Raw genomic sequence first — 12,371 nt, 5'->3', positions numbered from 1 at the left:
TTAAGAGGCATTTGGATGGGTATATGAATAGGAAGGGTTTGGAGGGATATGGGCCGGGTGCTGGCAGGTGGGACTAGATTGGGTTGGGATGTCTGGTCAGCATGGACGGGTTGGACCGAAGGGTCTGTTTCCATGCTGTACATCTCTATGACTCTAAGTGGTGGCTATGCCCTAACCCTAGTGGGGCAGAAGACTTTCCATCAACCCAATCCAATACCTGAACTGTCCTATCAGGTTTGGTTCACATCAGCCAGGAAGGCCTCTGGTTTATATGGTGGGTTACAGCTCTACAAAAACAGCTATCAATCCTCCAGAACCATAACGCACACAAGGAGTATCAGCAGGTATTGCCACTATGGAGAGCATCTCAGTCCACCCTTATCCTCTCCCTCAGCCACAATTCACATGAATCTTCCAGAGGTTGGTCAGGGATCAGGAACAAAAGTCATGGCTGATTTTAGCCTTAGCCAGGTGGGTTGCATCCAACTGCAGGGCTATCGAAGCTGGGACTTTCAGACCCAGGAAACAAAAACACAAGTATCTGGTTCTCTTGAAGGCCCATCAACCTGTGCTGTAAATAATGCATGTAGAGGTGTGTTCAGTGGGTAAAATGTCATAAGTGTTGCTCTAAGATTCAATCCCCTGAGATGAAAGAGGTTTTATACTGACAAACAGCAAATTCGTAAAGCACCAAATAACATATTTGATTACTGAAGACAACTTCTTCTGTCTCAGCAAAGCAGCTGGGAACTGCAGTGTCAAATGTGGAAACAAAACTTGTGTCAAGTTAGCTGATCTCCATTACAACTGCCCTCAGTGGGCTCTGGGTTAGTGATGGGTGAAATCAGTCAGGAGTATGGACAGGATCACTCTCAGCTCCCTCTCCTCATGAATACGTTTGCTGACAGTGTTCAGCTTCACACATGTAGAATTAAGCAACCTGTGAGGGATGAGAAGAAAGTGAGAAAAACAAACAGAGATATAGAATGCAAAAGTGCTTACTGTGAGGGTGCTTCATCCTTTATCTCCAGTATGATGCTCTGCCCCTTGCTGTACCAGTCTCCCTCATAGAATAATCTTCCATCTTCACACTTGGCCAAGTACAAATGTTTTTCCTGTTTAGGTAGAGCTGTGGAGAGAACAGACTCTAAATTCTTCTATTCTCTCCCTCTCTGTCTGTATTTCCTCAGAGTCTCTTTTCTCATTTTTGCTACAGGGTTAATTTTGGTTACCAAGCAAAATGAATGACAGCCAGAAATCAATGCTTTAGTAACCATTACAGCGTGTCTGGTTCATTGGCTATGGCTCTGTCAATTTTTTAACAGGACAGCATTTTGAAATCAGACAAGAAATTCCTTGGCACACTTTCACAACATCTTTCCGATAAAAAGGAGACCAGAATTGCACGCAATATTCCAACAGTGGCCTAACCAATGTCCTGTACAGGCGCAACATGACCTCCCAACTCCTGTACTCAATACTCTGACCAATAAAGGAAAGCATACCAAATGCCGCCTTCACTATTTCTGCATACTCTTAAGCTGTGAAAGATCTTTGCGAAAGATTTTTATTATGACTGACAGATTACCACAAACTCTACTTTGAAAAATAGTTTGTATTAACTGTGACACACAGAGAGCAGTATTGATAGGGAGAGAGGACTCCTCTGTTTTTCGGACATTAGGTAGAAATTGAGTCTCATTCAGCTCTGATCCCTAATACAGAATAAGTTTGTGCTAACTTGGAGGTTGTCCACTGTGGTGCCAGCATTGCAAAATGGACACAGGATTATCAACAGGGTTGGCACGATGGAAAATTAGGAAGACAATCTGCCCTTAATTCCACACAACATTGCCAATCTTAAAAGAGAGATGCTTGACAGGGAAAACGAAATCAGGTCAGACAGGGGTGGGCCCAATCAGGTTTCACAACTGTATTTCTAATTAAAGGGGGGAAAAAATTGTGGAATAAGTTTCCAGGAAAAGACACAAGAACACTGAAGGAGATGGTAACAATGGGATCAAGAAAGTAACAAAATGTTTTCTGGACTACATGACTACAACTTGCAATAAGGAATATGTTTACCACATCTCAAAACATCACAGGAGTGTCACATTCAATTCTGAACCGTACACAAAATAGGCACAGCCAGGGCTAACTGGACTAAAAGAGTTGTGTGACCAAGAAAGAAGGTAGGGTTGGGCCTTGCAATGAGGAATCAAGTAGGGCAGGGTCAATTCACTCAAAAAGATACAGACATATGGGACTTTTGCCCTATATGAATGCTTATTTAGGAGTACTTTGAGACTAGGGAAAGAAAAATAATGCTGGAAGAGAGGAAAGAGGTAGACTGAAGAGCAAGGAGAACATTGAGTTCAAGAAAAGGGAGACAGAAAGCAAGTGCAAGGTGAAGATTGAGGAAAAAGCCTAATATTTCTACTCACCTGTGTCATTTAGCACTTGAGATGAGGTCTTTGCCTTCTTACCATGGGCTGCTTCAGTACCTGTACCTGGGGAGCGAAATAGTAGAGTGAGATTTATGCATAGTCATCTTTCCTCTATGCAGCCTGTAGAAGCTTGGACTTTCCCAATTTCACAGTCTCTGATGTTGAGTTTTGTGAAGGACTTACTGCACATATTTGGCAAGGCCCAATGAAATTGCCTCACTTACCATCTGATTTTCTCTTTTGCTGGGCGACAACTGCTTTTGCCTAAAAGAAAATAAAGATTTATCATATACCTGCCATATCTTTCTACTCATCAACACTGACAGGCTACTCAATGCATAACCTCAACTGCTTCTACCAGCAACATCAAGACACGGGCCCACCCACAGTCAAAAACACCTCCAACTATAAAAATGCAGTTAGCAACGCACAAGTAAACTGATTGCACAAAAGCATCTTTATTAGGTTGTCTAGCTCGGCGCAAGAGAGAACAGAAAGACACAATGGTGACATGGTTTTTCTGGAACTCATCAGGGCAGTAAAGGTTTCCAATAAACCTTAACAACTTCAAAACTAGGACTACAATTTCTGCTGCATTGCAATGTCAGCACACTTAGTCACATGCTTCGCAAATGTGAACTCCACACCACTTGAAGAGGGCAAACGAGTCGCAGTAAGCTTTATTGCTGGTTTTACACAACATCCTGCAGCAGGATGGCAAACTCAGCATCTCTGTACATGTGGAAAAAGCATCACTGAGATAACTGATCAGGAACTGCAATGGGACTACGGTGGAATCCAAAATGTCCCAGCTCCTCTCAACACCAGTGAAGAATATGCACATTTCATGATCTTGCAGCAATTGCTGGAAATCTATTTGGATTATCACAGGTAGGGCAGAATCAAATTCATAACAGGTGTTATAGCAAGGGAGACTCCCTATCAGTGGAACAGTCTTGTAAAACCCACCTCACCCAGTGATTCTGTATAGTCTCCCGCACTGCTGAACTACACCACACGCCCTCCAAACAAAGACAGACCCTGGTCCTGCCCACTTAACGCATAAATCGCGCAGAACTCTTCAAGACCTGGGCTGGAACAGAGAATGCGAAGATTTAGGAGCGCAGAGGGCTAGGAACTAGAGAGGGATGGGAAAGTGAGGACATCAAAACTTGGTAAGCACAAAATGGATGAGGTAAGTTGCCAGGGAGAGTACAGCAAACTTGAAGCATGAAGGGAATGAAAAACGTACAGATTAAAAAGCTGCTGAGGATAGCTGGAAATGTGAAATAACAAAGTCCAGGCAATTGAAAGCATAACAGAAAAGGAAACATGCAAAAGGAAATGGGAGCAACTGCAGAGAAAGGGAAGTGAGTGGAGAGAGTGCCAAAGTATTGCAGACAATTGACATATAGGTACAGTGATCCACAGCAGAGTTTACCTTTTTAATTGCAGTCCAGTCCTCCAAGATATCAATGTCTCGCAACATGTAGACAATGTATGGCCGTGCAATGATGTTAAGGAATTAAGACCAGAGAATGTTAACCATTTAATGCCGACGCTACTTATAATTCCCATTCCATACCTTACCACATTCAGAAAAAGGGGAATAGCTGTCCTGTTAAAGGGTCATAATTGTCCCTCAAGAACACCAGCTCCGGGGAAATTTTTACAGCAGCTTTCCATCTTAGAAACATCTTAAGCCTTTTCTTATTCAAGAATCAGATGTACAGTGACAGTTGTTATGCCATTCTACTATTGGCATTCTAGCGCATAATCTAATTAATCTAGTTTTGGAAGGAGGAATCAATCAATTTGGAGGATGACTTAATAGCCTTAATTTTGATACAGAAGTGAGGAGCAAATCAGAGTGAAAAGAATGGAAGGTGTCAGCTGGAATAAACATCAAAGAGAACAACAATTTGAACAGCATAAAAAGTTGGTGGTCTGTTAGCTTCAACTTAAATCCGTTAGGAAACATCTGACTCTGAAGTACAAGACAACGCAAGTTAAATGTTAAAAAAATTACTACTGCCACTAGAGAGCTTAAATGTCACATTCACTCAAGAAAGCAGACAGAGTTTAACACCTCAACTGAATTGCAGTACATCCAAAAGTGCAGTGCTCCTTCAGTATTGTCCTGTACTGCAGTTTGAATTTTCAGCCTTCTGATACCAGAATGACACCATAACTAATATCTGAAGCGTATAAGTAGATTGGCATGTCAGTATTTAGTATCACAATGGACAGCAAGAGCTTCATTAGATATATAAAAAGTGGGAAGCCAAAGAACATTGGCCTCGCAGAGAATGTTCACAGAGAAATAATAATGCAGAACCAGGAAACGGCTGAGGATTTGATTAATACTTTGCATCGGTATTTACAAAGATACTAACAGCATTCCAAAATTACAAACTAATCGAAGGAAATAAATATAATAACTATCACTTGAGCGTGAGGGAAACTAGCACTTCCAGAATCTTCTAAATACATAACCACATCCAGCTGAAGGACAAGGGTAGCAGAACACAGGAACACTATCCCCTGCAAGTTCCCTTCCAAGTCACTCACCAGCGACAGGGACATTTTTACAGCGCCTTGCATCTCAGAAATACCTTAAAACTCTTCTTATACAAGAATCAGATGTACAGTAATAGTTATTATGCCATTCTACTATCGGCATTCTGATGAATAACTAGTTAATCTACTTTTGGAAGGGGGAATCAAGCAAGTTGGAGGGAGAACGACAGCCTTCACCTTGATACTGGAGCAACAGAAGTGAGATACAAATCAGAGTGAAAAGAATAGAAGGTGTCAACTGGAATAAACATCAAAGAGAACAACAATTCGAACAGCATAAAAGGTTGATGACTTTTTATCCTGACTTCACTGTCACTGGGTCAAAGTACTGAAATTCCCCCTGTGGTGGCAATGAGAGTCTACCTACAGCAAATGGACTGAATACATTACATTACATTTACATTACATTACAGTGTGGAAACAGGCCCTTCGGCCCAACAAGTCCACACCGGAGCACCCGGAGGAAACCCACGCAGACACGGGGAGAATGTGCAAACTCCACACAGTCAGTCGCCTGAGTCGGGAATTGAACCCGGGTCTCTGGCACTGTGAGGCAGCAGTGCTAACCACTGTGCCACCGTGCCGACTGCATCAGTGCAAGAAGGCAGTTCACCACAATCCTCTCAAGGGCTTCTAGGAATGGGTAATAAATGCTGCTTCAGCCAGCAACGCCATGTCCCAGAAGTAAACAAAAAAACTAACAGGGCTAAAGATTGCCAAGTTCCCAGAAGCTGATTGGATGCATCTTGCATACAGGAAATAGCAACAAAGATAGCGATGGAAGTAATTTTCCAGGAATCCTTGGATCCTAGAAAAGTCCCAGAGGATTGGAAAACTGTTACACTTTTATTTAACAATGTGAAACAAAAAAAAACTCAGGTAACTCCAGGCCAGACAGCTTACCATCTGACACTGGGAAAACATTAAGGAATGTCATAAAGGATGAAATGACAGAGAATTTAGAAATACATAATATAATCAAACCGTCAGCATAGCTTTATGAAGGGTAAATTATGCTCAAGAAATTTACTAGAATTCTTTAAGGAGATAAAGGAGGAAGTGGTGGATGTAAAAGTCATTTCATAGAGTACTGGCCAATAGGCTACTTAAGATCCCATGGCATTGGGGGTGGTATATTAGCATAAATAGAAGACTGGCTAGCTAATAGACAAGAGTTGGGATATGCAGGGTATTTTGTGATTGGAAATCTAAGTAGTGAAGTGCCACATGGATCAGTGCTCAGGTCACAATTATTTATAAAATATATTAACAACTTAGATCAGGAAAGTGCATGTGCTAAAGGAAATGGTAGGGCCTTGGGCAGTGTTGTAGAGCAAAAAGACCTAGGGGTTCAGGCACATAATTCTTTGAAGTTTGCTTCACATATAGATGGGATGGTTAAAAAGGCATTTAGCACATTTGTCTTCATTATTCAGACCTTTGAGTATAGGAATTGAGATGCCATGTTGAGGTTTTACATGACAATGGTGCATCCTCTTCTGGAATACTGTGTCCAGTTCTGATCGCCCTGTTTTAGGAATGAACTTTAAGCTGGAGAGGGATCAGAAAAGTTTTATCAGGATGTTGCTGGGTATGGAAGGTTTGAGAGTAAAGAAAGGCTGGAACTATTTTCACTGAAGCGTAGGAAGTTGATAAAATCATGAGTGGTATAGATAGGCTTAATGGTAGGTGCCTTTTCCCTAGGGTGAGGGGGTTCAACACTCAGGAGCACATTTTTAAGGTGAGAGATTTTAAAAACATGAGGGGCAATTTTCTTTTTTACACTGAGGGTGGCTCACTTGTGGGGTGAACTTCTGGAGGAAGTGGCAGATGTGGACACAATTACTGCATTTTAAAGACATTTAGATAAATACATGAATATTGTAAGGGTTTGAGAGATACAGGCTAGGAGCAGGCAGATGGGACTAGTTTAGTTTGGGATTATGTTTGACACAGACTGGTTGGACTGAAGGGTCTGTTTCCGTGCTGTATGATTCTATGAAAAGTTGGCTGATCATGGAAAAATAGGTGGGACGGCAGGTGATTAGGATGACATGAAAGAGTTTGTAATGGGGCACAGACAAGGTTAAGCAAGTGGGCAGAGGAATTTGGGTCCTGGTTCATGAATCATAAAAAGCTAGCATCCAAACTCAGTAGTAATAGGGAAGGCATGTGAAATACTGGACTCTATTTCAAAGGGTAAGGGATATAAAATTAGGGAGGATTTACCACAACTATACAGACCACAACTGGAATTCTGTGAACAGTTTTAGGTCCCTTATCTAGAGAAAGATGCGCTGGTATTGGAGGCAGTCCAGAAAATGTTCACTAAACTGATACCAGATACAGAGGGAATGTCTTATGAGGAGAGGTTGGTAGGTTAAGCCTGTATTCATTGGAATTTAGGAGAATGAGGGGCAACTTTATTGAAACATACAGCACAAGATTCTTAGAGGATTTGACAAGATAGTTGCAGGAAGGTTATTACCACTTGTGGGAGAGTCAAGTTCCAGAGGATATAAATACAGAATAAGGGGTTGCACGTTTAAGTCAGAGATGAGGAGGAATCTCTCAGAGGGTAGCGAATCTGTGGAATTCTTTACCATGCAAAGCTGTCAACACTGTGCTGTTAAATATATTCAAGACTGAGATAGAGGAATTTTTTTAATTAGTAAGGGAATCAACATTTATGGGTAAAGGCCCAGGAAAGTGAAGTTCAGGAATATCAGATCAGCCATAACCTCAATGCATAGTGAAGCAGACTCAATGGGCTGAATGGCGTACTTCTCTATGGTCTTAGTCATGGTTAAATTGTGAATCCTGGGCACGTGAGTACCTCTAATACTAAGCTATCCAATAATTGATCTGTCCTCACTGTCCAGATGAAATGGTAACACTTTCTAGGTGAGACTGGGTAGAGTCTTTCTCTCTGTAAGAATACAGAAGTATCAGGCATTAAACTCATACTTAATATGTTCAATATAATCACAGCAGTTTGGTGAGAGTTCACTGTATGGTAAGGAAGGTGGCTACAGGGGACAGTAAGTTTTCAATTATGCAGTGGATAGAGAAAAAACAGCATCGATTAAAGGGACACAATGGAGAGGGACAACAACATGGAGCTGGATAGATACCTGGCAGAGAAGTAAACTAAGAGGACTGAAAAGTCAAGAGTGAGAAAGAGAGAGAAATGGTGAGGGGAAGAAAGAAAAATAGCATACAGGAATTTTCCAAAATATAAACAACAATGCTATGAGATAGGAGTGTGCAACACAGAATCATATCAACTGGACCACACTCTGGTGCTCAAGCTTCACAAAAAAACCTTCATATTCTGCTGTGCCTTCTCTGTACCTCATTAATTACTAATTCCTCATGTTTATCTAGTTTCCCTTTAAAGGCACTATGGTGTTTGCCTCAACCACACCTTATGGTATCAAGATTCACAGGGAGGGTAGGTCACAAGAGGGAATCATACCTCTACCCTGAACCTATAGACACGCTCATTGACAGGAAGGTTCTGGCACATATATCAAACATCATAAAATGATCCTTATGTAGCAACATGGTGTAACCAAACAATAGGCATTAAAATAAAATGTAAGGATATCAGACACAGTCGCTGCCTTCTTCTTTTTTTCTGGTTTAAAGGTGTCACATTTCTTCTTGTTCCGTTTCCCACGGACCTCCTCATTCCACCATTCTGACAAAGAAAGAAAATTATTAAATTGAATGCAATTATCTAAATCAGCTCAGTATGTTCAACAGGTAAGTGCTGAAGGTAGCAGCCATTCAACCCATTTCACTCATTCGTCATGAAACCTGCAGCTCTGCCACCTGTTAAGTGTCCCTTTTAGCTCTGTATTTTAACCTCAACTTAATATCAGTTTCTAACAGTGCTGCAGTAATGTGTCAAAAGTCTGTGTCTTTGCATTTCTACCCCAAAGTTTGGAGTTGAACTGGTGGTGACTCAGAACACCCTTTCTGATAGTATTTTAGTTACTTCCACAAGATTAGCTCTAATTCACCTGATGAAGATTGAAGTGACAATGTTTCTACCACCTTACACAGAATTCAGTCCCTAGGGTTCAGCTTCACAGTCTTCTCTGTTTCTTACATATGTGAGGTACCAGAGGGTGCTCAGTGGACATGGAAACCATATCCCAACAACTACCAACATCTTCAGGATAGCAGTAGAAATTCATGTAGACTAGGAAGTAATAAGCTGCGGAATACTTACCAGAGGTTATGTCTATACTTTGCTTGTCCTCCTCCAATCGCTGAATTCGCTCCAATAGCTCATTCCGCATGTTATCGAACAGTAACAGCTTCTCACTCTGAACCCACAACCAAAACAGAATGGGGAGAAATTAGCCTTTAAGAGGCAAACTGTCTGCAAACAACCTCCAAATGTTTCTGCTTACAGAAATATGAACATATGCCTCAAATGAACTAACACATTATATGAACCATATGTTTTGGATGGTCCATATCCCATGTGAAAATATGTGGGTGTCAAGACAAGGTGATGCAATGGGTTGATTTCAGGCATTGAAAATTACTGAATCTTTGCTGTATCTGTCCTTTCTTCGCGTACATGTACATTGAATCAATGGCCCTGACCCATTGTGCTTCTCTAAAGCACTTTGTTAGAATTTCCTGTTTGTTAAAGAATGACAAAAATCAGAAATGCAAAGTGCTTATGTACCAGATAGTAGTAAGCACTTGTGGAACTGTTTTCCAGCAAGGCAATTGAAGAGTAGAAACTATCAAAGCAATTCTCAGCTGTGCCCAAGATTTTGGATTAGTTTGACAAACTGCTCTCATGATCACAAGGCAAAATTAGAATAAAATATTAGAGGATTCAGTTTTGTTGTCCCGCTTTCCCTCCTGTCCTTACCTCCAGATGTTGTCGAGCTCCCTGCAGTTCACACTCATACCTGTTTCTGATTACTTCCAAACACAAATCTTTATATACTCCTGTCAGATGCAGAATTGGGACAAGATCAAACTTACCAATGAGCGATAATTTCAGCATGTACAATAACACCAAATCAGTATCTGACATAGCTAATCTCATAGCATACAATCCATCCCTGCCTCGAACTTGAGCAGCAGCATTTCACCTGAAATAAACATCACCACATGCTGCAAAGCTTCCAGTCCACACTTTAAGTAGTTGCAATTTACTGGGCTTTACTGGAGGATAGGTTGAATTCAGGGCACAGTGGAAATCAGCATGATACTTACACTATCCTTCACCTTTGCACCTCTCCCAAACACAACTTTCCCATCATATCTATACATTAGAAACACAAACTTCCTGTTGTCACAATTGTTGGATACATGTCTCTCTGCAGTGATCATTCAATTGTTATCAAGTGCTGTGGTACAGTTACAGACTCTGGCTCCAAGATGGTTCCGTGCTGAGTACTTCTGTAATCTCTCTTACACAATCTGTCACTGCCATGTCTCCACAGATATTAAAATGAATATTTGTCAACTAAGCATAGTTCTAAAATACCCTCCCTCTCCCACAGCGGCTGACTTCCATGTCCAACAGCTTGGGGATGTCAGTGATGCAAACATTACCTGCCACCTCCGTTCTGATTTTCATGTTCTTCTGCAGGACAGCCAGGGGCTCCAAGTACTCAGTTGCTTTCCCTGCGATCACCTCATCCAGTTTGGCTTCAACCTGACTCAATCTCTCTTTGTACAGTCTGCAAAAGAGAAGCTGCCAGTTTTATCCTCCATTTTCTATTTACCTTCTCAGAGTAAATCCTCTGCCCAACTTTTACCAACCAAATTTTCAAACTGTAGCAAGTATCTCTGCTGGTTTTCACCCTCCTTTCATAAAGATGCTGATTCTTGGTGGGGTGAGAGTTCTACCCTCCAGCACCTCAACCAAATGGCCAGTCTTTGCGTGGGAACTTAGATAGTGCTGGGTGGCTATTCAACTGTGGGCAGCATCAGGGCCCAGTCTGACTTTGTCCACACCCAATATCTAAAGGGATTTTCCAATCTTAAATTGTGATCCAGTGACTGTTACACACGCATGTTGCACCCTTGCCTCACAAGTCAAGAATAGTCCCGTGGGTGATGAGCAAGACAGCATTGTGAAGCCCATGCTTAGTAGGAAGCAGCACCTTCAGGAGAGGACAATACCGGAGCAATATATTCAAAAGAGGCTATCAGCATACTGTTCTTTCAGATCCGTGAATTGCTTCTCCAAATCCGACATTTCATCCAGACACGCTGTGCGGCGCCGCTCACAGTCCTCATCGTCCATTTCTGCAAAAAGGAACATATATGTGGTCAGATCAATCCAAATAACTCCAGATAAAAGTCCTATATTTGTTCATTTTATCACCTTACCGCAATCACAGAATTTACAGCACAGACTTGTGACTTACAACCGAATCAAGGTTTGTCAGTGCTTGTTATCAGAGTCTCTCCTGCCTCACTTCATCATACCATATCAGGCACTACCACTCTATCCCTTTCTCCTTCATGTATCTAGCTTCTCAAAGTCTCAAGATGTTTAATAAAATGAACTAATGTAGTTACTGTTACATTTACACTAATTGTGAGCCAGCAGCATCAGTTATTCTGTTTTGAATGGATTTGGTTGAGGGAGCAATGGAACTTTAATATCAGGAAAGCAGGGACTTGGCTTAACATCTAATTTCTGAAAGAACTGCATTCCCTCCGTATAACATTGGAATGTCAACACAAATTTGTTCATCCCCTGAAGTGGAGCTCAAACACAATGTTCTGACTATGAGAGGAGTGTGAAAGAAAAAAGCTGGCATACAATTCCATCAGTAGGAAAGATGCTACCATATCCAAAAGTCTCTTCAGCCTGATTACAGTGTCCATTCTGATATCCTTTAGTGACAGCTTGCAATTCAAATTTCCCTTTTATCTTCAAATATCTACTACTGACCATCCAAATCCCTTCTTACTCTGAACTGCTTCATTAAATGAATTAAATTATCTGGAATTTGAACCTTTCATTAATGAGTAAATTAAAAGAATAGCATATAGTATGAATGCAGAATTTGTGCAACCTCAACAGTAATAGTTCATTATTTAGCAGGATTTATACACTTAATGGTAAGGTCCCAGGGAGTGTTGCTGAACAAAGAGACCTTGGAGTGCAGACTCTTAGCTCCTTGAAAGTGGAGTCGCACGTAGATAGAATAGTGAAGGCGGCGTTTGGTATGCTTTCCTTTATTGGTCAGAGTATTGAGTACAGGAGTTGGGAGGTCATGTTGCGGCTGTACAGGACATTGGTTAGGCTACTGTTGGAATATTGCGTGCAATTCTGGTCTCCTTCCTATC

The 12,371-nt window shown here is 41.3% G+C and overlaps 1 protein-coding gene across 2 annotated transcripts in view; it reads right to left on the bottom strand.

The window, feature by feature from the left end:
* Window positions 1-12,371, bottom strand: part of LOC122543848 (breast cancer metastasis-suppressor 1 homolog) — a 20,348-nt gene that overhangs the window by 2,062 nt on the left and 5,915 nt on the right. The window contains exons 3-11 of one of the 2 annotated variants that reach the window (XM_043682675.1): window positions 11,228-11,318; window positions 10,620-10,747; window positions 9,928-10,007; window positions 9,268-9,364; window positions 8,638-8,730; window positions 3,889-3,953; window positions 2,672-2,711; window positions 2,445-2,510; window positions 1,003-1,129 (exon numbers count right to left, since the gene is read on the bottom strand). In XM_043682675.1, the coding sequence (XP_043538610.1) occupies window positions 1,003-1,129; window positions 2,445-2,510; window positions 2,672-2,711; window positions 3,889-3,953; window positions 8,638-8,730; window positions 9,268-9,364; window positions 9,928-10,007; window positions 10,620-10,747; window positions 11,228-11,318 (787 nt within the window). Of the gene's footprint in view, window positions 1-87; window positions 941-1,002; window positions 1,130-2,444; window positions 2,511-2,671; window positions 2,712-3,888; window positions 3,954-8,637; window positions 8,731-9,267; window positions 9,365-9,927; window positions 10,008-10,619; window positions 10,748-11,227; window positions 11,319-12,371 lie in introns of those variants that run through there. The other variant, XM_043682676.1, reaches the window with a different exon arrangement.

This window comes from Chiloscyllium plagiosum, chromosome 45, assembly GCF_004010195.1.
Source record: "Chiloscyllium plagiosum isolate BGI_BamShark_2017 chromosome 45, ASM401019v2, whole genome shotgun sequence".
Classification (NCBI taxonomy): Eukaryota; Metazoa; Chordata; class Chondrichthyes; order Orectolobiformes; family Hemiscylliidae; genus Chiloscyllium; species Chiloscyllium plagiosum.
Note: the sequence above shows the minus strand (reverse complement) of the source record. Positions and strands in the feature narration are given on the sequence as shown.